Source organism: Mus musculus, chromosome 6, assembly GCF_000001635.26.
Source record: "Mus musculus strain C57BL/6J chromosome 6, GRCm38.p6 C57BL/6J".
Lineage (NCBI taxonomy): Eukaryota > Metazoa > Chordata > Mammalia > Rodentia > Muridae > Mus > Mus musculus.
The window spans coordinates 67,310,511-67,337,480 of NC_000072.6; the positions used below are offsets into that span (position 1 = coordinate 67,310,511).

The 26,970-nt window shown below is 40.6% G+C and overlaps 1 protein-coding gene across 3 annotated transcripts in view; it reads right to left on the minus strand.

Moving 5' to 3' along the window:
* The window catches only part of Il12rb2 (interleukin 12 receptor, beta 2), a 90,308-nt gene that overhangs the window by 24,525 nt on the left and 38,813 nt on the right, over nt 1-26,970 (minus strand). For all 3 annotated transcript variants that reach the window (XM_006505617.4, NM_008354.4, NM_001311141.1), the window contains 2 exons: nt 26,177-26,256; nt 5,681-5,897 (listed from right to left, as the gene is read on the minus strand). In XM_006505617.4, coding sequence (XP_006505680.1) covers nt 5,681-5,897; nt 26,177-26,256 — 297 coding nt within the window. The remainder of the gene's footprint in view (nt 1-5,680; nt 5,898-26,176; nt 26,257-26,970) is intronic.

Sequence of the window (26,970 nt, forward strand, 5' to 3'; positions counted from 1 at the left end):
TATATATATGTGTGTATATCTATATGTATATCTATATATATATATATATATAATTATCTGATTAGAATTTTGATTTTCATGTTTGTGGATTCCGAAGGCTAAACCTCTCACTGAGTTTTTTTCTGTTATTATTAGTAGACTTGGCTCAGTTTTCTTTATTTCTGCCCTTTTCTGATTGGCAGGTAGCTTTGATGATCCTAATTATGGAAAAGTCTTCAACTCTTTTTTTTTCTTTTTTCCTTTTGGTTTTTCGAGACAGGGTTTCTCTGTATAGCCTTGGCTGTCCTGGAACTCACTCTGTAGACCCGGCTGGCCTTGAACTCAGAAATCAGCCTGCCTCTGCCTCCCAAGTGCTAGGATTAAAGGCATGCTCTACCACTACCCGTCAGTCTTCAACTCTAAATGTAGTCAGTCAGTTTTCTGACCACTTTGTTAGCTACATGGGTGTTGGTAAATTTACCCCAGTTTTGATTTTGAGTCTTGTTTGTAAAATTCCACTATGCTGGGGCTATGGGTATATTCAATTGCATCTTCTCCTATTGGCCTTTAGTTTAGCCTTTTATGCTTAGGTTTTCAGTCAGCATAAGCTAAAAAGGGTTATTTTATTTTTTGTCCAGTTTTTTGTTTGGGGTAGTTATTATTATTATTATTAAATGAAATAAATGTTATTATCTATTTATGTTTTCCAAGGCTTGTGCTTCTGTACTGTCAACTGCACAGCTATGTCTCACTTGCTAATTCTTAGATATTTGTCTTTTCTTTGAATCCTGGGGACAGTGGTATCCCTGGGGTTTTACTTGTCTGATTGATTAAAGAAGAACTGGGTAATGGGAAGGAGTATGATGAAAGAGAATGGTAAAGAAGTATGAAAATGTCGTAATGAAACCTGTGAATACTCATTCATAAAAATAATAGAAAACCCTTCTGAAGGAGAAAGATATTTTACTCTAGTCCTCCAATTAAAAGTAGAAATAAGACAAAAAGGCCTCCAACAGATTGGGAAAGGATCTTTACCTATCCTAAATCAGATAGGGGACTAATATCCAATATATATAAAGAACTCAAGAAGGTGAACTCCAAAAATTCAAATAACCCCATTAAAAAATGGGGTGCAGAGCTTAACAAAGAATTCTCACCTGAGGAATACCGAATGGCTGAGAAGCACCTGAAAAAATGTTCAGCATCCTTAATCATCAGGGAAATGCAAATCAAAACAACCCTGAGATTCCACCTCACACCAGTCAGAATGGCTAAGATCAAAAATTCGGGTGACAGCAGATGCTGGCAAGGATGTGGAGAAAGAGGAACACTCCTCCATTGTTGGTGGGATTGCAAGCTTGTACAACCACTCTGGAAATCAGTCTGGCGGTTCCTCAGAAAATTGGACATAGTACTACCGGAGGATCCCACAATACCTCTCCTGGGCATATATCCAGAAGATGTTTCAACTGGTAAGAAGGACGCATGCTCCACTATGTTCATAGCAGCCTTATTTATAATAGCCAGAAGCTGGAAAGAACCCAGATGCCCCTCAACAGAGGAATGGATACAGAAAAGGTGGTACATTTACACAATGGAGTACTACTCAGCTATTAAAAAGAATGAATTTATGAAATTCCTAGCCAAATGGATGGACCTGGAGGGCATCATCCTGAGTGAGGTAACACATTCACAAAGGAACTCACACAATATGTACTCACTGATAAGTGGATATTAGCCCCAAACCTAGGATTCCCAAGATATAAGATACAATTTGCTAAACACATGAAACTCAAGAAGAATGAAGACTGAAGTGTGGACACTATGCCCCTCCTTAGAATTGGGAACAAAACACCCATGGAAGGAGTTACAGAGACAAAAGTTTGGAGCTGAGATGAAAGGATGGACCATGTGGAGACTGCCATATCCAGGGATCCACCCCATAATCAGCATCCAAACGCTGACACCATTGCATACACTAGCAAGATTTTATCGAAAGGACCCAGATGTAGCTGTCTCTTGTGAGACTATGCCGGGGCCTAGCAAACACAGAAGTGTATGCTCACAGTCAGCTATTGGATGGATCACAGGGCTCCCAATGGAGGAGCTAGAGAAAGAACCCAAGGAGCTAAAGGGATCTGCAACCCTATAGGTGGAACAACATTATGAACTAACCAGTACCCCGGAGCTCTTGACTCTAGCTGCATATGTATCAAAAGATGGCCTAGTAGGCCATCACTGGAAAGAGAGGCCCATTGGACACTCAAACTTTATATGCCCCAGTACAGGGGAATGCCAGGGCCAAAAAGGGGGAGTGGGTGGGTAGGGGAGTGGGGGTGGGTGGGTATGGGGGACTTTTGGTATAGCATTGGAAATGTAAATGAGCTAAATACCTAATAAAAAATGGAAAAAAATGTGAGATATATAAACTTTTAATTTTATATTATATATAATATTTACAATATACTCTAATATATTTTAATGTTAATTATATAATTTAATATTAATTATATAAGTATATAATATACATTACATCAGTTATATATAATTATATAAATATATAATTTAATTCTATAAATGCATATGTAATATAATTATATAATAATACTATAAATTATAATGTTACATAATATTATATATAAACTATTATATAATATGCAATAGAACTTTTATTTGCATTTTAAGCTTCCCTGGCATCTTTCTTCTTTTTGAGATATGACATTACCACAGAGCCTATGGTGGCTTCTAGCTTGCAAAGATCTTGCCTCAGCCCCTTGATACATGCACTATCATGTCTACTACTCATGTTTCTTTCTTTCTTTATATATATATATATATATATATATATATATATATATATATATATATATATATATATATATTATTACGTATTTTCCTCAATTACATTTCCAATGCTATCCCAAAAGTCCCCCATTACCCCCCCCCCACTCCCCTACCCACCCATTCCCACTTTTTGGCCCTGGCGTTCCCCTGTACTGGGGCATATAAAGTTTGCCTGTCCAATGGGCCTCTCTTTCCAGTGATGGCCGACTAGGCCATCTTTTGATACATATGCAGCTAGAGACAAGAGCTCCCAGGTACTGGTTAGTTCATAATATTGCACCTACAGGGTTGCAGATCTCTTTAGCTCCTTGGATACTTTCTCTAGTTCCTCCATTGGGGGCCCTGTGATCTATCCAATAGCTGACTGTGAGCATCCACTTATGTGTTTGCTAGGCCCCGGCCTAGTCATTTCACAGTGCATGAACTTGGAAGTGTTTTCCCATAGGTAGGAAATTTACTTTTTCCTTCATGTTTCTGCCTTGGGTGCTTCTCCCACAGGAGGAAGGGATTACTCACTGCCTAGCGAACAACTTTTCATCTTCAGGACGGGAATGTGGCTGCCAGAAGTATGTTTCTGAGCCTTCTTTGCAGCTGGGTGTGGCCAGGTGAGTGGTGTGGGCCAGCAAGTGGCAGCAAGTGCAAAGGGGCTGTGCACTGGGGTGAGCTCCTGGGCCTGGAGCCACACCCTTCCGCCTCCTCTCTGTTCTGCTGCCTACGAAGGAACAGCTAGAGCTCTGTCAGCCTTTTTGGACTATTTCCCTCTGAGGATGAACGTCGGCTTTGGGAGAGAGAGAGAGAAGAGGGGAGGAGAGGAGAGAGAGAGAGAGAGGAGAGAGAGAAGGGGGAGAGAGAGGGGAGAGAGAGAGGAGAGAGAGGAGAGAGAGAAGGGGGGAGAGAGAGGGGAGAGAGAGAGGAGAGAGAGAGAGAGAGAGAGAGAGAGGGGAGAGAGAGAGAGAACGAACCCTGGAGTACTGCTGTAACCACCAGGAGCTATCTGTCCATGTAACCATATGAACCTCTTTCATGTGAGAGGGCAAAGAAGCCACAGTAGTCAGGCCTTCAGTCACTGATACCCACATTTACTTATAGTTTCTTCTAGCTGTTTCATTGAGTGTTCTTCAAATATAACCAAGATTTAATGCTGCATCTAAAATAATAATGTTTTGGAACTGCAGAGATGACTCAGCCATTAAGAGCACCAGCTGCTCTTCCAAAGGACTCATGTTAGGTTCTCAGCATACATTGAGGCTCACAAATCATCTATAACTCCAGATCCAGGGCATCAGATGCCCTCCATAGGCACTGCATGCAGATGAGAAACAGACATCCCTGCAGGCAAGAGATCTATGCACATAAAAGAATAAGTAAATCTTTATAGAATAGAACCAAATACAATGGGCAAAAAGTTAATGAAATGATTCCTAATGATATTCTGCTATACTCATAGATTGGAGCCTACCCCAGTCATCATCAGAGAGGCTTCCTCTAGCACCGGATAAGAGCAGAGGCAGAGACCCACAGTTAAACATTAGTCAGAGCTTAGGGAGCCCTATGGAACAGGGTGAGGCAGGATTATAGGGGCCAGAGGGGCTGAGGACACCAAGGCAACACAGTCCACAGAATCAACTAAGTAGGGTTCATAGAGGCTCACAGAGACTGCAGAAATAATCATGCAATGGGCTGGGCCAGGTCCTCTGAATATATTTGAGACCCTTTTTTTCCTACTGGGATGCCTTGGTTTGAGGGTTTGGGCCTTGTCTGATTGTAATTTGTTATGCCAAGTTCCATTGATGTCCTGGGAGGCCTGAAGGAAAGCAGAGAAGGAGTGGTTCTGGGGGAGAGGGGACATGTGGAGGGAAACTTGGAGGAGTGGAGGAGGGAAAACTGGGGTTGGGATGTAATGTATGGGAGAAGAATAAAAAGAAAGAGAACCAAAAAAAAAAAAAAAACAAACCCCCAAAAAACTAAAAAAACCCTAATGTTTTGGTAGACATTTCTTCAAGCTGATGATTGAGAGACCAATGTATAATAACATTATGACACCAAATTATAAGAAAGGGCCCAATTATAATGTTCTATTCTACTTAGACTTTTTTTTTTAAACAATGCAGACCTTGAGACATAGCATGAGATTCATTTCCTTAGCTATTCATGGTCTTTTATTTGAGAAGATATTATAAATGTGAGACTGTACAGCTAGTTGATTTTTTGTTGTTGTTGAAAACAACTGTATATATATTTAAATGTATGTAGTAAAGAACAGAATTTCACTAAGGTCAGAGTTTCATTTTAATACTCTTGGTTTTTAAATATAAGTCTATAAATGTTTTTTTTCCTAGAATTTAACAATATATATGTTATTGAATATGTAAAAGTTAGTCTAGCTGGAAAATATTACTCTAATTTAATGTAACTTTTTTTAAAGATTTATTTATTATTATATGTAAGTACACTGTAGCTGTCTTTAGACACACCGGAGGAGGGCATCAGATCTTATTGTGAGTGGTTGTGAGCCACCATGTGGTTGCTGGGATTTGAACTCAGGACCTTCGGAAGAGCAGTCAGTGCTCTTACCTGCTGATCCATCTCTCCAGCCCTTAATGTAACTTTCTTTACTAATAGTTATATAAGACTATAATCCCTCAGAGATCTTCAAGACAATCTTATGAAGAAATTGAAGCTCAGAGGGCTTAATTCACTTGTTCAAGGTCATCCCAGGATAACAGGAAAAGACAGCTGTGGACTCCAAAGTCTAAACTCTTGGCTACTCATACCAGGCTCTGGCCTTCACCTGCAGGAAGCAAAAGGTGAAAGAGACAGTTTCCCACAGGTAATGCTAAGGTCAGTGTGTACCTACCAGTGCCACATAGGTCCACTATGTTAATGTGAGTGGGTGCAGAAGCGCCTTTTGAGTTGGCTGCAGACACTGATGCCGTCCAAGCCCCAGTTCGGGGGATGACCCTGGTCCAGGAGGTGTGTCTTGTAGTATTCTGCAGTGTTGTTTTCTTTGTCACCTCTTGTAACGTCACCTGATAGTGGAGGATCTTCCCCCTTGCCTCTGATGGATTCAGACTCTGTAACAAGACATATACACACATCCTTACTCTCAGACAAGAGCATGGTTGCTCTCGGAGGCTGGACTGCCCGGCCCTGCTGCAGGTGACTCTACTGTATGACTTTTTTATTTATATCTTCCAATCTCCACTGTACACTTTCATTCAGTGATTCACATCTTCACACTTTCTTTTTAGTAAATAAAGTTAAACCAGTGAACATTTTAAAAAGATAATTCTTCAAAAACACATTGACTTTCCTTTCTTCACAAAGTTTACTAATGGTAAACACAACTAATAGGAAAAGCGTGGGATCTGAATGTAGAGGGCTGGCTCTGAGCTGTGACTTTATCATCTCTCAGTTCTTGAGGCAAACATTCACTTCTTCCGGGTTTCTGTTTTAAAATTTGTAAAACAACAGAGAGAGAGAGATTCACAGAGACACACAGAGAGACACACAGAGAAAAACAAACACAGAAAGCATGGGCATGGGTGGGCGGGCGGGTGGGGGAGAGGGTGCTTTTCTACGTATAGAAAATGCAATGCTGCTTGAAACAACCATCCCAAGACTTCCAGGAGCTAAACGAGTAAAATTGATGCTTAGGAACTTGAATTAGCCATCTGTGCTGGGAAACCTAGTTCCAAACTGCAAAATTTTGATTGAGATCATTTGGGAACAAACCTACAAAGTAAGCAGAAACTAACTGATATTACTCTCCAGTCTGTACAGTGTTTTGTCCAATGGTCATGGCAAATGAAAGCACAGACTAGGAAGAGTTGTCAGGTCTAACCCTGGCAGTGCCCATGGCTACCTACTGCAGAAAGAAGGCAGGGCTTACAGGTTTTAAGTGACATAGTTTTCTGGGCACAGCTATCCGTTCACGGCAGGAGACTCTGTCCAAGGTCCAGCCAATGCCCTTGCTCTGGTTTCTCACTTACTAGGAGGCCGAATAATGCAGTTTCTCTGCCCAAAGAGTTTGAGCTGACACGAACATATGGCACACGTCAGTTCTTTCACTTTAAGTGAACAAACCAGCTTTCTGATTGTAATTTGGATTTGGAGACATTTAGCACAGGAGGAAGACTGTTCTGGTGTGCTGAGTCAGGACTTCCGCTGGCCTAGTGGCTGCATTCTTACTGTAAATTAATGAGCGCTCAGCTTTGTACATTGCTGTTTCTGGGAGCTTAGTTAATGTAAGATGCAAGTCTGTTGGGGGAAACTCTTTGGTCTCCAAGTACTGGGTGAAGACAGTGCTGCTGGGGAACTCTTGGAGACAATTGAGCATTGTCCTGAAGTCATCTTTTCAGGTATCCATTACAATCAATCTCACTGCCTGTTTGAAGATTGTATAAGCAAGTGCGTGTTTTTAATCATATTCCCCAGTTGTATATGTGTGTACGCGCGCCTGAGCACGCGTTTGTCTTTTTTTTTTAAACAGGATCTCACTGTGCAACCCTAGCTGATTTAGAACTCACTACATAAACCAGGCTGACCTCAAATTTGTGTTAGCCCTCCTGGGATTATAGGTGCGCACCAGCAAGCACCATATTAATAAGCCTGGCCTTTATCAAAGGAGAAAGAGAACATAGATGAAGCAAACGCTGGTGCGGAAACCACCCTCTGGCAGGAAGGGGGCGTTTCGTGAACAGTTAACCTGAGGAAAGACTTGGTGGGGGAAATCAGACAGTCTGTGTTAGATACACTTGTCTTTGAACCTATAGGGCTGGCAAGGAAGGATGGTGTAAGAGACAGCTGAGGGGATGCATTTCTGGAACGAGCGCTTGCTTCCATCTGTAGTGTTTTTTTTTTTTTTTTTTCTTTTCTCCCTCTGCTGTGATGTATTGCTCCTAAGGCCTGAGACAGTGAGGTTCAGGCCACCACAATTTACAGATAGAATTCCCCGTCACCTTTCCAGCCCAAAGTTGCAAAGCACCTTCTCCAGCCCAGAGGTTATGACCCATTCCTACACACAGCGTCAGCTAAGAGCCTGAGTTTAGCAATTTGGAATGGGTGAGAATACGATTTCTTTTTCCCAAGAGCCAAAAGGCTCTGAATCATAGGAGATGAACTCTGAAGATGTACGACTTGCCGAGCCAATTGGCTCTGTAGATAAATGTATTTGCACTCCAGTGGCACTCGTCTGAGACGGTGATAAGGGAGAGAAAGAACAGTTTTTTTTTTTTTTTTTTTTTTTTTAACCATGAGCTTTACATTTCTTGTCATGTTTAGGTCTTCTCATTTCCCATTCTGAGGAGTGAGCCCAGGCTGCTGCGTAATTAGCTCAAGCCCTACCCAGGGAGAAGACATATGAGAGCATAGAACGCCCTCTGGTGGGCAGCGGCGAGCAGCGTTATCTGGAGTGTGCAGCCCTCAATCTTGGTAGGGTTGCTAACACCTGGATCTCGTCTAACAGGGTTGAGTGTGGACCTCAGGCCAATGTCCATACATGATAAGAGCATGCTACAAGACAGTGCCATCCTTTTGATTTCCTTCTCCAGTTTTCTCTCTTCACTGTATGGAAACACTGCAAATGAAGAACACCCTGGCTAATCCTAAGGTAAAGGCTCTCAGAATCAAAAATAAACTTAGGGAACAAAACCTGAGACCGTCTTAACACCTAAACATAAGAAGAACAAAATTTGACATATCTCAGAATGTGACACACTTGATTTGAATTTTTTAGTTAAAAATCTACCAGAGGAAGGCACCTCTGAATGGATAAACTATTTATTATTAAGACTTAGATAAAACCTGTTGTATTTATTTTAAAGTAAAGCTTGACCCCTAGATGCAAACGAGGCAAAGAAGGAAAACTAGGTGGCTGTGTGGCACAGTGGACAGAGTGCTGGCTCTAATGTCAGAAGGGAAAAACTGTTAGAGTTTGGCTAATGTCAAAGAAGAGCAGCCCCTTCCAAAGCTCAGGTGTTTGGACGCATTAGGCACAGTTCTTCTTGCTTGGATTGTTGCTGGTTTTGTGCATGTGTGACGCTGGGGATTGAGTAAGGCCTTGTGCGTGCTAGTATGGGCTCTTCACACTGAGCTGTATCCCCAGCCTCCATGCTCAGTAGGAGGACCTTTGGTTTTCTCACTTCTCTGTGTAACACCTGTTACACAGAGTTCCTTTTCATCACTCTGAGACAGAATATCCCTACTTTCAAAATAAGGATAATAACATCAACTCTTGGCCTCTCCTTTGGCCCTCTTTGAAATTTCTACTGATGTTAGGGCTATATACAAAGTACATAGAATTTGTGAGTTGAAAACTGAATATTGGGTTGGCAGGATTCCTCAGTGGTTAAAGAGGTATTTGCTAGTATGCCTGATGATGTGAGTTCAATTTCTGACACCCACATGGTGGAAGGAGACATCAGGCATCCACACTATGAATGGCACATGCACACAACCTCAAATAAATAAATATAGAAACAACAGCAGCAACAACAAAACCAAAACAAAACCCCCGCACAAACTTGAGTACCTTCATTTTGGAATTCATAACTTATATTCAGCAACCCTAGTACAAAGTGGAGAAATAGGAAGCAGTCATGCTGTTGGTTTGCCTTACTGAGATGAGGGTTCACTGTGTTGCCCAGGATAGCCTTGAGTTCCTAGGCTCGCTGATTGCCCCGAATCAGCGTTTTTAGTAGTCAGGACTGTAGGTGCATCACAGTCCTATTCTAATTTTGATTTAAAATGTTAAGCATCACTCCACGATCTTCCATGCCTCTGTTCTTCCTCCCCTGCAGGCTATCAGCTCACTTGACATCCTCATGGGTTTGAACAAAGCTTGCCTCATCACAGGAAGGCTGCTCTCACTTTCTCTAATTACCTTGTGAATCTTCATGATAGTCTCGTGCCCTGTACATTAGTATTATCTTAAGTTAACTCATAATGAAAGTATGTACGGAGAGGCTAAACACCTTGCTTAAGAACACACGAGGTCCACCACTATTTAGCTGCAACAGAGTCACATAGAGACTCCTGCTTTCTCATTAGGTCAGAGGCTAGAACTCTTGCTAGCCCTGGCATATCCCTCAACTGCCACAGAATGAGTTGAGACCCTGATTCCTCAGGTCAGTGTGGGAAGCCACATGTGCCGTTGCTGAGTGGCACTGACTACTGCTGGCCACCATACATAAGATTGGACAAACAACCAATGTGTACATATGCAGTAAAGTTTTTTGCAAAGACACTGCCTGGCCCAGGCATGATAATGAGGTTCTGTAAGGTACTGAGAGTATAACCAATCAGATGAGGAACATGCAAATGAGGCTTAGTGCATAACCAATCCGGGTATGAGACACGCCTCTCCTAGGCCTATAAAAGCAGCACCAGTTCTGGGCTCGAAGTCTTTTCGCCTCTGCAATCAAGCTCTCCCAATCAACGTGTGCAGAAGGATCCTGTTGCAGCGTCGTTCTTGCTGGTCGAGTCCGGTGCGCGCAAGAGGTCAGCAACCAGCACCCTTAGTGACCCAGAACTCCAAACCCCAGCCATATAGAGAACCTATCTGCTTGTCTGGTCACTGGCCAGTGCTCCTGCTGACCCAAAATTTCACCCCCACCCCCTGTCCCAGGCGATACATGGAGATCACTGCTGCTGATCACTTTTCAGAATCAGAGGCTGACACTCCTGCTAATACTAGTACCTCATCCTCAACTGCCACAGAGTCAACTTGCTTGTCAGATCAAAGGCCAGAACTCCTAATGATCCTGATGCTCTACCACCCCACTACCACAGTACTGCACAGAGATCCCATCAGCTCCTTAGGTCAAAGGCTAGTAGCTCAGCTGACTCTGGCACTCTCTCTCTTTGGTACTACAGGATCACATTGAGTGCTGGCTCATGAGGGCAAATGCCACACTCCTGCTCCTGAGGCATCTCGCTTGTCACCATCTTGCTTTTTGCTCGCAAAAAGCAACCAAAAATGAATAGAAGTGAAATATTAAATAAGGCAAATAATAAGAAAAATCTCAGTGGAAAAACCTCACCCATGGAATGGACCACGTGGAGGACAAAATATCAGGGCTTGAGAGAAGCTATAAGGCTGCATCATTTAATTCAAGAAACTGATTACATTTTATTTATAAGATTTACTTATTATGAGCGTTTGTTTACATGCATGTATGTATACTATGTATATCATATGCATGTCTAATACCCAGGGAGGTCAGAGCAGGCATGGATCTCCTAAAACTGTGTTTGCAAATGGAGGCATGTGGGTGTTGGGAACTGAACCTCTGTCCTCTGCAAGAGCGACAAGTATTCTTAAAAACACTGAGCCATCTCTTCAGCCCAAGTGACAAATTTTTAAAAGCATAATCTTTGTGACACTTTCAAATGGTCACTATATGTACTTTGGGGATGGAAGAAAGAGAAGAAAGCCATGCCAAAGGCGTAGCAAATATAGAAACTTTAAAAGCCAGAAACACAAGCCAGGCAGTGGTAATGCATGCCTTTAATTCCTTCACTCGGGAGGCAGAGGCAGGCAGATCTCTGTTAGTCTACAGATTGAGTTCTAGGACAGTCAGGACTACAGAGAAACCATGCCTTGGAAAACAAAATAACAAAAAGCCCAAAACACTTGGGAAGATATATTCAAGCTGTGGACGATCACAGATGCCAACCCAAGACTACCTATACCGGACAAAACTGTCATAATTAAAGGAAAAAGAAAAGCTCCCCATAAAAAAGCAAGCTAAGGAATTTATGAGCATTAGGTCAGCTCAACCGAGGATATTGGAAGGGAGATTGTGGATGAAAGAGGAATAAACATTCAGGAGGCTCCAGGAGGTGGGATAATGATGCTAACCGTTGCTCTGTACATAAGGACTAAGAACACTGAGCGCTGCACAACCACACGTGATGAGAATTAATTTACGGCTCTCAGTACCCTGAATTTTAATGGTCTCAATCTCTCAATCAACAGACGCAGACTAGAAGTTTGGATTAGAAAACAGGAGCCCTCTTAAGGCCTGCGAGAGGAAGAAAATGGTATCCAAGCAAATGGAACCAAGAAACAAACAGGCCCTTAATTGTGACATCTGACAATATAGACTCCAAACCAAATTTAGTCAGAAGAGATGAAAATCACTTCATACTGACTGAGGAGACGATCCAACAAGGGACATGATAATTCTCAGCATCTGAGGACTGAACAGAGGTGCATTCGATTTCAAAAAACAACTCTTACTAGATGCAAAGTCACAGATTAACCACGACACAGCAATAGGAAATGGTTTCCATACCAGAATGTCACCCAAAGATAAGTAAGTCATGCCAACAACAAAAACAACAACAACTAGAGGGACACTGGAATTAAATGACATCATAGGTCAAATGTACCTGACAGACATCTATAGACTCTCCACCTGAACAGGACAAAATAGTCTTTTGTCTAAGCCACCGTGAAACTATCTAAAATCGATCACATGTTGGATCACATGGAAAGGAAGCCTCAATAAAGATGAGGCAATTGAAATAGCTTCTTGCATTCTGCCTTACCACTGTGGTTTAAAACTAGGGATCAGCAGCAAGAAAAACTACAGAAAAAATATAAACTCATAGAGATTAAACAACACAACTCTTGAATGATGAATACTGAAGGCAAAATATTTAGAAGGAAATTTAAAAATTATAGAGTCAAATGAACATAAAATTACAGCATACTAAAGTGTATGAAATGAAATGATTGCGGTCCTAAGAGGGAACTTTGTAGTTTTAAGTGCCTACATTAAAAAAAAATCAAAGAAACTAAAATGAATAATTTAAAAATAAATCTTAAGGATTTGGAAAAACAAGAACAAGCCAAACCTAAAAGTGATAATCGGGAAGAAATAATTAGTAGTAGTGATAAAGTTAATAAAATAAAAATGAATAAAAAACACAATACAAAGAAACACTATGTTGCAAACCAAATTCAAGAACGTATAAAAATGATCATTTACCTTGGTCAAGTAGCATTTATTCCAGAGATTCGGAAATTGCTCAGTAAACAAAACCTAATAAATGTTATAAATTATATAAAAGGGCTTGAGGACAGAAACCACAGTCATCCCAATAAAGGCAGGAAAGGCTTTTGACAAAATACAGCATCCTTTCTGTTAAAAGCTCTGAAGAAATTTGAAATGGAAGAAAAATGTCTTACACATTACAGGGTATATATAAGACACATCCACAGCCGACATTATGTTTAAAGTGAGATAGCTGCAAACAAGGCAAGCATATCTACTTAATCCACTCATATTCAATATAGTGTTAGAATATTAGCTAAAACAAACAAATAAAGTGGAAATTTCTGGTTTCTTTGGAGACTTGGTTGTGTCATGTGGTGTTTTTCTGGAAGCGGTCTTATGAGAGGATGTTTTGCTGAGGCGGACACTTGAGAGGACATGTGATGTTCAGAAAGCGTATAAGTAGAACCCTACAGGCAGTGAACGGCACTCCTGCATTGATTTATCTTGTAATGCTTTGCTGGTCACTTGTTGTGACTTCATAGAGAAAAAAATGCCAAAGAATTTCTTGTGCTATTCTGGATGCTTCTTGCTGCTTCCAGGGACTAGTGCTGATTTGGCAGAGCCTGAAAGTTTTTTTCTGGATTAAGCTGTTACTACTTATGCGTGGTTGGTGTTTGCTGACTGGACTGGACTGCCACTACTGACTCATGTGTGGAGTTGCCCCAAAGAACTAATTCTAAACAGTTCCACATCTCCTGTCTTCTAGTAACCTTTCCTCTCCCCTGCCTTTGGTTAGTGGGCTATAAGGGAGATTGAAGCATTTAAGAACCATTATTAAAGCAGATCTTGAAAAGTCTAAGCCTGGAAAGAAACAACAAGAGAAGAAAATAAAAGGAGTACAAATAGTAAAGTAAGAAATTAAAGTATATCTATTTGTAGACTGTCTGATTGTATGTATGAGAGCCTAAAAATTCTATCAGAAAACATTTAGAACTGATAAACTCTCATGAAATTGGCCAGATACAAAAGCAACACACAAAAGTCATTAGCTTTCCTATGTATCAATGATGGGCAAACTGAAAAAAAAAAAAAAAACAAAAAACAAAAAACCAAAAACCAGGGGAATAATCTCACAATAAATAAAAGAATAAACTAAGGATGTAAAAACTTTAACTTTTAAAATTACATTTTATTTATTTATTGTGTATTCATTAGCTTGTGTATTATAGGTGAGTATACTATAGTTTATGTATGGTGGCTAGTGCCCAACTTGTGAGAGTCAGTTCTTTCCTCCAATATGTGGCCCCAAGGATAAAACTAAAGCCATCAGGCCTGACAGTAGGCACTTTCACCCACCAAGCTCTCTCACTCTCTTTATAATGAAGACTTTAAAACACTTAAGAAAGAAATTGAAAAGGACACTAGGCTTCCCGTGCTCATGGATCAGACAAACCAATATTGTAAAAATGGTCATTTTACCAAAAGCAACCTAAAGATTCAGTGCAATACCATCAAAAATTCCAGTTGCATTCTTCACAGAAATATAAAAAACAAATCTTGAAATTCCTATGAAATTAAACAAGAGACCTTACAGAGCCAAACAATCCTGAGCAACATGAATCCTGCTCAAGGCATTGCCCAAGCTGATTTCAAGGTAGTTTATGGAGCCACTGTGATAAAAACAGCATGGTGTTAGTGCAAAAACAGACATGCAAATAAACAGAATAGAATAGAGGACCCCGAGGCCTGGCAAAATGACTCAGTAGATAATAGCACACACTACTCTTGTGGAAGACCCAAGTTCTGTTTCTAGCATGTATATAAATGGTTCAAGACCACCTGTAACTCCAGCTCCAGGGGATGTGTCTTAGGGTTTCTATTGCTGTGAAGAGATGCCATGACCACAGCAACTCTTATAAAGGAAATCGTATAATTGGGGGCTAGTTTATAGTTTAGAGGTTTAGTCCATTCTTGTTTGGTCCATTTTTGTTGGGAAGCGCGCTAGCATGCAGGCAGACATTGTATTTGAGAAGGAGCCAGGAAGACTAAACTGTCACATTGGACCTGGGAAGCCCATTCTTAGTGATACATATCCTCCAACAAAGCCACACCCACTTCAACAAGAGCACATCTCCTAATAGTGCCACTCCCAAGGAGCCTGTAGGGGCCATTTTCCTTCAAGCCACAGGCTCTGAAGCTTTCTTCTAGCCTTTCTGAGCATTCATTACAGTCTTGATCTACACACAAACATGAACACACACATCCATACACACACACACATACACACACACACACACACATACACACACATAATAAAAAATAAAAATAAAAATATTTTGTAAAAGAAAAAGAATAGAGGACCTAGGTACAAGTCCATGTAACTAAAATCACCTAAATTTTGATCAAGATGCCAAAAAATACATACATATTGGGAAAAGACAGCTTCTTCAACAATGGGTATAGGAAAATTGGATATCTATGTGCAAAAGAAAAAGAACCCCCAAGTTACTGTCTCACCTTATACAAAAATTGACACTAAATGGATCAAGGACCTCAAGACCCAAATCTCTGAAAATGCCGAAGGAGAGAATACGATTTTATGAGTAAGACTCCAGTTGTGTAGAAGATATGGTAAACGGTGAATAATTGGGTTTTCAGGAAATTAAAATGCTCTGTGCAGCTGCCAAACAAGTGAGAATGTAGCCCATATAATGTTCGCTAGTCATACATCAGACAAGAGATTTATATCTTGAATCTACAATGAACCCAAGAAACTCAACATTGGGTACGATATAATGTCAAACATCTTTAATGCCAGCATTCTGGAGTGAGAGGCAGGCAGAACTCTGTGAGTTTGAGACCAGCTGGTCTATATAGTGAGTTATAGGCTAGCCAAGGCTACATAGAGAGACCCTACCTAAAAATCTAACAAACAATTAAAGAGGAACATGGGAGGGAAGGGAGTTTGTGTGGGTTAACTGGAACTAAGGATGTATGAAAAACTCCCATAAAAACCCACTACTTTGTAGGCTAATTAAAAAAATATGACATTTTTTGAAAAAAGGACCTTGAACACAGGTGCTCTGCCTGGGTGGCAATGTTTCCATAGAAGATATTTATTAAATAAAAATCTCAGTGCCAGGTACAGGGTATTTCCCCATGAGTTATTGGATAGAAGTTCCCCCAAATAACTCTCCCCAAACAACACAGGCTATTGACATTGCTATTGTTCTTGGTTGCTCACCAGAATTAAATGGTAAGAAATGAAATACTTTGCTTATAGGACATAGAGAAATCAAACAGGAACTGACTTGAAAAACGTGTTCCTTGCTGACCAATGTTCATAGTGTTGGAAGGTGCTGTGCACACAGCTGTGAAGAAAAGCCTGCATGCTACAAGACATGTTGGGATGACATGTCCACTGGTGAAACAGTGACTTGAAGGTTATGGGGCAACCAGCCACTTGGGGATGAGATTTGAGCCCTGTTACACAGTAGGAACGTATGCCTGATACTGTAAACCTGGACAGAAACCCATGGTTGAGGTGACCAAAGGCCCTAGAGAGACCCTACTATTGCTGCCTTGCTCGATGGACATGATGTTAAACTAGCTTCTAAATATTTAAACACAGATTAGTGCTGACTAAAACTTGTCTAGAGAAGTATCTCTCTGCAGTGGTCAGCAGCTAAAGTACTGAAAACAAGTTACTCTTGAGTATTCAACTCTAACGGGGACATCTATATCAGATGCATATCCGGGACTCAGAAAACACTGCAGAAGAGGGTGTAGAAAGAATATAAGAATTTCCTCAGTTTCTGTTGTTATGTCCCTCTTTAGAAGGGGGAACAAAATACAGGAGGAACTATAGAGACAAAGTGTGGAGACAGATGGCAATGCCATCCAGAGACTGTCCCACCTGGGGAAACATCCCGTATACAGTCACCACACCCAGACACTATTGTGGATGTCAAGAAGTGCATGCTGATAGGAGCCTGATACAGCTATCTCCGAGAGGCTCTGCCACAGCCTGACAAGTACAGAGGCGGATGCTCTCAGACAACCATTGTACTGAGCATGGAATCCCCAGTGGAGGTGTTAGAGAAAGGACTGAAGGAGATGAAGGGGTTTGCAACCCCATAGGAAGAACAACAATATCAAACAACCAGACACCCCCACCCCCACCCCCATAGTCTTCATGATCTTCCAGGGACTAAACCACCAACCAAGGAATACACATGGAGGAACCCATGGCTCCAGCCACATATGTAGCAGAGGATGGCTTTGTCAGGCATCAATGAGAGCAGAAGCCCTTAGTCCTGTGAAGGCTCCATGCTCCAGTGTAGCAGAATGCCAGGACAGGGAGGTGGGAGTGGGTAGGTGGGTGGGGGAACACCCTCATAGAAGCAGGGGGAGGGGGAAAGGGATAGAGGGTTTTCGGGGGGGGGTACTAGGAAAGGGGATAACATTTGAAATGCAAATAAAGAAAACATCCAATAATAATAATAATAATAATAATAATAATAATAATAATAATAAGACTATAAGAGCCAGTGGATGAGATGAATTCTGTGAAACTCTGTGTTCTGACTACAATATGCTCATCGTACTCATGAAGTCATTATAGTGACCTGCACAAGACATGTAGAAGATCAACCTCAAGCCAACAATATCAGTCAATTGTGGATTTATTGGGTTACAAAAAGAAAAAAAGAAAAAAAAAGGAGAGGACATGAAGTGGGGAGAGAGATGTGATGGGTTCCTGAGGGAAGTGAGAAAAGGGACTTGAGGACTGACAAGATCATGATACACTGTTTGCATGTATGAAAATTTCAAAGAATAAATAAAAGATATTCTACTAAAAAGAAATTGGTGAGATTAACTTAATACAGTATTTTCTTTAATCTAATATAGCCAAAATATTACTTTAACACCCAACAAATTTTAATGTTGAGAATTAAAAAAATGAATCAATAGAGTTGGTTATTTGATAAGATAAATTATAATGAAAAATCTTTAGTCAAATTAATCAAAAGAAATAAAAATTCAAATAATAGGATTAGAGAATAAAAAAAGACATGGCAGGAAATACCAACGAAATGCAGAAAATCATAAAGCTATATCTTTAAAAGCTACATCCCACTAGATTGGGAAAAAAGGGAAATAGATAACTTTCTAGATGTCTACGAACTACAAAACTTAAACCAAGATAAGAGAACTAATTTTAACAGACCTGTAACAAACAATGAAAATGGAGCCATAATTAAAAACGATCCAGGTTCATATGGACTCATTGTAAAATTCTACAAGGCTTTAAAAAAGAACTACCACCAATACTTTTAAAAATTATTCTGTAAAATGAGAGGGAAAGGAAGATTCTAAACTACAAAGCCAGTTTATTTTAATAGCAAACACAGTAAAGACATAATAACAAAAGAAAAGTATATGACAACTATAGAGCAATCTCTCTGATGAACATAAATGTAAAAATTCTCAACAAGATATTTTTATTTTACACTGTGGCTGTCTTCAGACACAGCAGAAGAAGGCATCAGATCTCGTTACAGATGGTTGTGAGCCACCACATGGTTGCTGGGATTTGAACTCAGGACCTTTGGAAGAGCAGTCAGTGCTTTTAACCGCTGAGCATTCTCTCTAACCCACAAAATATTTTTAAACAGAATACAACAAAAATGTCATTAGTCATGATCAAGTTGGCTTTATACCAGTGGTGCAAGGATTGTTCAACACATGCAAAGGAAAGAAATTAGATGATCACTGCCATAGATGCTGAAAAGGCATTTAAAATTCTGGAGAATATTGAGATAGAGAAAAAAAAATTCAACCTGACAAAGGTTGCATATGCAATCCTATTAAGATCATGAGCACAGACATCTTCAAGTTATAACTGGAGTAATAGACAAGAGAAGGAAAGTAAAATAAATACAAGTAGGAAAGGAAGAATTCAAAATTCTCTATTTGCAGATAATATAGTTCAGTACATAAGATAAAGAGTCTACAAGAAAAACCCCTGGAGCTAATAAACATTTTCAATAAGGTGGCTGGATACAAAATAAATATGAAAATCAGTACCCTTCTATGGTGGTTTATATAGGTTTGGTCCCCATAGATTCATGTATTTGAGGGCTTGGCCCACGGGGTGTGGCACTATTAGGAAGTGTGGCCTTGTTGGAGGAAGTGTTTCAGTGTGGGGGTGGGCTTTGAGGTCTCCTAGTGCTCAAGCTCCTCCTAGTCTGGAAGAGCTTCCTCCTGGCTGCCTGAGGAAGACTGTTTCCTCCTTGGTGCCTGCAGATCAAGATGTAGAACTCTCAGCTCCTCCAGTACCATGTCTACCTGCATGCTTCCATCCTTCCTGCCATGATAATGGACTGAACCTCTGAAACTGTAACCAGCCCCAATTCAATGTTTCTCTTTATAAGAGTTGTCTTGATTATGGTATCTCTTCGCAGCAGTAAAACACTAACTAAGGCATCTTCCTATATACTAATGGGAATCATTCTGAGAAAAAAAATCAGGAAATTAATCCACTTATAATAGCTTCAGAAACAAAATAAATAAAACCCCACAAACTCATCTTGGAATAAATTTAAGGAAGGAAACAATAGACCTTTACAAATGAAAACTCTTAAAACATGGAAGAAAGAAATTGAGGAGTACACTAGAACTGACAAATGGAATCTTATAAAATTAAAACACTTCTGTATAGCAAAGGAAACTGTAAATTAAGCATCAACGGGGGTGGACAGGAGAAAAATTTTGCCAGCTACACATCTGACAGAGGGTACAAAGAGAGCTAATACAAACAAACAAACAAACAAACAAACAAATACACAAACAAACAAGTAAATAAAATCTAAACATCATAAAAACATTCACAAAATGAGCTATGGAACTGAGCAGGGGGCTAATACATATTTTTAAAAAAATGTTCAACATCCTTAGTCATCAGGGAACTACTGACTAAAACTACTTTGAGATTCTACTTTACCACTGACACAATGGCTCTTATCAAGAAAACAGAGAATAACAATTGCTAGTGAGAATGTGGGGCAAGGGGACTTCTTTCATCACTGTTGTTTGGAGAGTGCCAGGAGCCATCTAGGGGACAGGAGAGTAAACTGGGACAGTAACTATGGAAATCAGTATGGGGCTTTTCCCATAGAGGTGCACTAAAGCTGCCTTTGACTCAGCTGGATCACTCCTAGACATGTGCTCAACGTGTCTGCCTTATGGCAGGCACACTGGTACATCCACATGGAATTAGCCTAGATGTTCATCAACAAATGAATGGATGGTGAATATGTGCTGTGCATAACACACACACACACACACACACACACACACACACACACACACACAAATGGAAAATTCCTTAGCTACAAAGAATATTATAATTGAAGGAAAAAAATGAATGGGGTTGGAAAATATACTAAGTGAAATGAAAAGTCCAGACCCAGAAAGACAAACATCTCATGTATTTTTTTTTTGGTATGTGGATTCCAAGTTTGATTTTTTTTTTTATTTCAGTATTTAAGCTGGAATGGGAATCTGCCGAGGCTCAGATGCAAGAAAAGGGTCATGCAGAGGCCTGAGGGTGGAGGTAAGAGGCTTTCTTAGGGAATAGTATAATTCATATGATATGAAGATTGAGATGGGAATACTGAGCAAGGGAGTCTAAACAGGGATAGGGTGGAGAGATGGGAAAAAGAAAATGATTGAATGGATGGTAAACTAAAACTAAGGATGCATGAAAATATACAGAAACATAGGACATTATAAACTAACTACAGTATGATTTATAGAGGTAAAAATAAAAGAATTTGAATGGTGAGTGGATAATGCTGCATCAGAAGCCAAATGATATTAAATGACAATCTCAGGACCATGTGTGGGAATGTCTTTCTTTGAATTATTGGTCAGGGAGGCCGAGAGGTCCCCCCAAACCAATTCAGGCTATTACTATTTTACTTGGTTGCCCACTAGAAGTAGATTGTAAGATATCACCATTGTTGAATTGTTGAAGGTATTGTTGAAGACAACACATACTTTGGTGGTAGGGCACAGTGAAATCAAGTTGGAATCTTCTCCTCTGTTGTCTAATGTTCCCAGTCCCAGAAGACACAATTCAGGCCACTAGGGCAATGTCATCAACAGTTTTACCCTGATGTGGCTCCTGTGAGGCAAATGTACTCACTGATGGAAAAGTATAGCACTCTTCCATCTGTTGGAGGGCAAGATATCAAGTAATAACTTTCTGTTTGGAGTTGAGGCCTGTTTTTAGGAGAGAATCCATACCCAGTATATAAACTGGCCAAAAGCCCATGGTTGGGAAGAACACACAGGGAATGTACCCATTGTTTCTTAAATGGACACATTGTCAAAATGCCTTCCCAGTATTTCTATTTCTACCCATAGGCTAGTGCTGCTCTTAGCCTTTAGCAGAAGGGAAGTGGGCATGATTAAGGCAAACACCCATAACTGGCAACAAGGCTAAGAATAAGTGACTGTTGAGTGCTCAGTCTCAAATGGGGCATCTCTATCATTCCCTTCAACGCCCAGTGAGTTGGAAGAGGAAGGATGCTGTAAAACACTGTCCTTTGGTAACTGAGATTATAAAATCACAGTAGCTGTGGTTACCTGAACAAGACGTGTGCAAGATTAAGCCCGTCAGCATCCCATCAAGGATAGGGGAGACTCGTGAGTGCTTATGCCTCCTTGAGGAGCTTCTGATCTTTTTTTTTTTTTTTTTTTTTTTTTGGTTTTTCGAGACAGGGTTTCTCTGTGTAGCCCTGGCTGTCCTGGAACTCACTCTGTAGACCAGGCTGGCCTCAAACTCAGAAATCCACCTGCCTCTGCCTCCCAAGTGCTGGGATTAAAGGCGTGCGTCACCACGCACGGCTCCCGAGGAGCTTCTGCTCTTTAGTGGGCTGCTATGGCAGGGAGTCATTTTCCTCAGTGCTGTAGCCACTGCAAATTGCACAGCCTCCAGTAAATAACACTCTACCATGCTCGTGTAGACCAGCTTAGTTGAACTCAGTGGGTCACATACACATGAACAAAGACCTGAAAGTGTGAGCAGAGCTAGTTAGGAAGAAACAAGGAGTTTAGTGTGTGTGTGTGTGTGTGTGTGTGTGTGTGTGTGTGTGTGGTGAGGGCTGGAGGTAGGCAACAGAGGATAATGGGTGTGAATCTTGGCAAAATACATTGTGTGCATATATGACATTAAATAACCATATTGTATATATATATGAAATGGTCAAAATAAACTAAAAACTTATAACACACAGACAGCACACACACACACACACACATTACTTACACATACATATACCACAGATATATAAACATAGACATACACACACAGACCCATACACACACATGTGCACACACACACATCACATGACAGAGAAACAGAGAACTTGAACTAGGTAGTACAGATTTCTTTATACTAGAAGATAGACCCTTAGCTGGACCAGCTAGCATTTATATGAGCTATACCCAAGGTGTTTCTGAGCTGATTGACTCAAGAATGTAATCTCATGGCCATTGCCTGGTGTCATGATTTCTATCTAGCTTTGCAACTAGAATGCTATAAAGTATGGGAACCTTTTATGAAACAGAACTATTTTCTCTTCTGTTTCCGCTTTCTAGCTTGGTAACTCTCTGCCCTCAATGGCATCATTTTCGTCCTTGGCTACTTTCTGCTCTCTAATCAGAACCCCCTACCTTTTAGCTGGAATAATGTGTAGTTAGCAACTGGGGAAGAGCAACCTTTTCTTCCCAAGATAAATATCTTTGGAAATGCTGTGTTGCTAAGTGAGAGGGCAACGACTGGAAAGGAAAGAGGAGAGCATGGAACCCTGCAGTAAGATCAACATTTCACCATTGCTCTTGTTGTTGATTTTTGCTTGTTTGCTGTCGTTGTTTTGAGAAGGTCGATCGCTTCAGGTTCTAAGCCACCCTAAACACTAGAGAGCGTTCAAGGTCAACCTGAAGCCCTGTCTTAAACAACAAACAACCAAACAACAATATAATCCCCTGAAACTAAAACTCAAATCAAAACAAGTTAAGTATGACTAGAAGAACATTTTAAAGCCCACACATGGTTCTTATTAGTGGCTTGTCTTTCATTTATATAGAACAGTGGTTCATTAAGGTAATACTTTTCATAGTGAAGTTTCAGGTCTCCCAACAAGTGTTCTCTCGCCCCTGTAAGGGGAACTCATGATTCTGGGTCTAGCTCTAGCCTCAGTGGCTGTGACATCCCTCCACGGCTTCTTACTATTTATTCCTGATCTATTGGGTGATTGACCAGAATCTCTTGGTTTACTCTTGAACTCTTCCTAAGCATGCATCCTTGTCACCCTGTGTCTATGTCTGCTTCCCTGCTGGCCTGTGAGCTTTAGGACTCAAGGCCAGGATACGGCTTCCACATCCTACCAGGCAGCAAGTGTATAGCTCTGAAAAGCTAGGCTTACTTGTTTGAATGGCACAATGAACGAGTTCATGAGATTCATTTGGACACAGACATTGTGCTTCCACATCAATGGGCCTCAAACATGAGTGTTTTGTCAAGACTGAAGAAATCAAGAGGCAAGTATAAAGGCTAATGTGATTTTTAACACATTGCCAAATTTCTTTCAGTCTTCATATAAACCCACACGTTGAAGGTAGCTTCCCTTTAAAGGATGCATGGTGTATTATCCTGGGAGAAAGGCACGTGGGAGTCATAGGTTCAAGCAGGTATCCAAGCAGAGCAAATGGCATGGAACCTTGGCCAGTAGGCAGAGGCTGACAGGATGCCCCTGGTAAAGGGGCCATGCTGCAGAGCCTGTCACAGATCTTGTAGCATTTCTTCTGTACTGCATTTCTTATATTTCTTAGATTATATCAAACACTTGGGCTTCATGATAGATAACACTTTTAAAAATAGCTATGGCTAAAAACTTACAGGATATTGGGCCGGTGAGATATTGGTGAGGATATTGGGCCGGTAAGCAGGAAAAGGCACTAGCCCCATGGTTGAGGACCTGAGTTAGAACCCTGTGACCCAGATGGAAGAAGAGGAGAACTGATTCTACCAAGTCTTGTGACTTTCATGCACATGTCTGTGCATGTGCACACATGTGATATTAATAAATTTAAAAATATTACCAAGTACAAGATTTTGTTTTTTAAAGAAATGGAGTCTTCAGGAGAAACTGAGACATGAGAAAGTGATGAACTGTGGAAACTTAATGAAGAAGTGAAGTCTTTCTCATCTTAGTGTCCACACAGACACACATCCACACAGGCACACACTCACACAGGCACACACTCACATAGACACACATCCACACAGACACACATCCACACAGGCACACACTCACATAGACACACATTCACACAGGCACACATCCATACAGGCACATATCCACACACTTTAGACCATCCTCTGGACACATATATAAACTTACCCTCTCACATCCTCACTCACACACTCACTCACTCACTCACTCACTCACTCACTCACTCACTCACACACTCACCATTCCTATCTACATGCTCACAGGAATGCTATCTTATATATACAAACTCCTATGTATACACTTATCCTTTATGTATATACAAACACTTTCACACATGCGTGAAACAATCTCATAACACACCCACCCACAGATATACATATGAGTACACTTATACCTGCACCCATACATACTCAGTTCCTGCAGGGGCTGCACCCACTCAACACCTACTTGTTCCTCTAAGGTAAATACCCTATGAAAGTGTAAGAACAATTTCACATTTCCTTTCATTCAAGAATAACAACTCTGTAACTGTCTTCACAGGCTAGTGTAGTTCTACTTTGGACTTCCTTGGTACTCCTCTTTGCAGTTATGGTGGGTATCTGTGTTATTAAAGAAGAAAAACTCATTGTATTGGCTGGTTTTGTGTGTCAATTTGACACAGGCTGGAGTTATCACAGAGAAAGGAGCTTCATTTGGGGAAATACCTCCATGAGATCCAGCTGTGGGGTGTTTTCTCAATTAGTGACCAAGGGGGGAGGGCCTCTTGTGGGTGGTACCATCTCTGGGCTGGTAGTCTTGGGTTCTATAGGAAAATAAGCTGAGCAGGCCAGGGGAAGCAAGCCAGTAAGTAACATCCCTCCATGGCCTCTGCACAAGCTCCTGCTTCCTGACCTGCTTGAGTTCCAGTCCTGACTTCCTTTGGTGATAAAACAGCCACGTGGAAATGTAAGCCGAATAAACCCTTTACTCCCCAACTTGCTTCTTGGTCATGCTGTTTGTGCAGCACTAGAAACCCTGACTAAGACACTCACATGCACATCCTCTAGCCCTCTTCCCAGTGTGGTATCATCTGGGTATCATTGAACAGCACCCAATCTGGAGTTTTCATTCACAAGTTATGATTCTCTCTGCATAGCTTACTTTGAGCTCTGTTCTTGAAAGCAGCTTCAGTTTGAACTGCATTGATAATTTCAAAGTGAAAGGCTTGGTCATGATGCAACAAGTTATTTTTTAATAGATTCTCTTGTATCAGACAGACACACTCTGTGTGTGTGTGGTGGGGAGAGCAGGGAAGGAACTTTGAGAAATCAAGTATAGGATACCTCACCTGGAAACCTTGCACTGTCGATATGCAGGTCAAAGCTGAGTTCAAGCTGTATTTTGACTCAACAAAGATGACTCATCAAGCAGCAGATAAAGTTTTAGAGAGGCTCTCAAATCCTCATCTCTAATGTCTGGATGACCCTAGCTAGTCATGCTCTGCCTTCCCAGGACACTTGGCATTTCATCTGGTAGCTGAATATCTAATGCCTAACCCACTGGGCTTGTAAGAGTTAAATGAGGTGGTAATGGTGGCTTTCAGCTCAGGTGCAGCTTTGATTCTTCATAAGAAAGGCAGGATCCTCCTGTGTTCTGTTGTTCCTGTTTTACCGCTGAGCAGCGATTGCTTTCCAATACCATTTAGGTTATTTTTGACTACTTAAAATCTTTGCTCCTTCAATAGCTGTGGGAAAAATTCCTGAACATCCACACCCACAACTTTCTCATCTTTTATTTCCCAAGGATGACTCAACAGGATGGAAAGTCTCTGCTGAGCACAGTTTTGAAAGAGTGGTGCTAAAGGGGAAGGTATAATTTAGAGGAAGAAATGCCGGGCACAGAGGTGGGGTGAGTGCTGAGGACATTAGAGCAGGTATCATGGAATTGTCTGAGCACATGTGTTCCCAGCGTGCTATTTCAAAATCACAGTGGAAGCATAAGGACATGCTCTCAGACTCGCTTAAGTTAATAGTCTCCTTGAATTTCACATTGAAAACTTACCTTCCAGAAAAGAGAGATCTGCTGTCTGTCATAGTCGATGTCTTGTTTCATGTACCAGATGTCTAATATCCCAACAGGCTCTAACAAGAGTAAGAGGTGAAAAACAGATTTACACATAAATATGTACATAATAGAAAAACCTTTAAAAGTCAACAAAAAATTCTGGAAATTATTATAGACTAATTTCAATTTCATTGCAATTTAGCATTTTCTGTTTTCTTTTACTCAAAAGCAAACATGTATACTTTTGGCACAAAAGTTAAAAAAAAAAAGGATACTTAGAAAAGAAAAAAATTAAAAATATTGAGAAGAAAAGTTATTTCCTAATTTACCTTTAAAATATGTTAATCCACGTTTCATTGTAAGGTACTGAAGTTAAAAAATCAAGGTACATATGGTTATCTTTCTTTTAATTGGAATGTGGGAAAATAAGGATATAAATAAAAGCAAGGTATCATAAGGACATAAAACACAAAGAAAAATGGCAAGATTTATCTTCACCCCAGTTTGAAACTTAGAGTGAAGAGTAGTTACTTGGTGTGATATTCTTGGAGGGAAGGCACATCTTATTTGCCTTAAAAGTCACAGTACCTAGGACAGTATCTAGGATGTAGTAAACATTGCTCAGTAACGAATGAGCAAACCAGGCAATGCTATGTATTTGATGTCAAAACACAAGCTGAACTTGATGCTATAAGACAATGGCTGAATATAGTATTAATGAACTTGAGAAAGGCAGACACATTTTAAAAAGTGATAGAATATCAACCCTGTGCTGTGTGTGTGTGTTTATG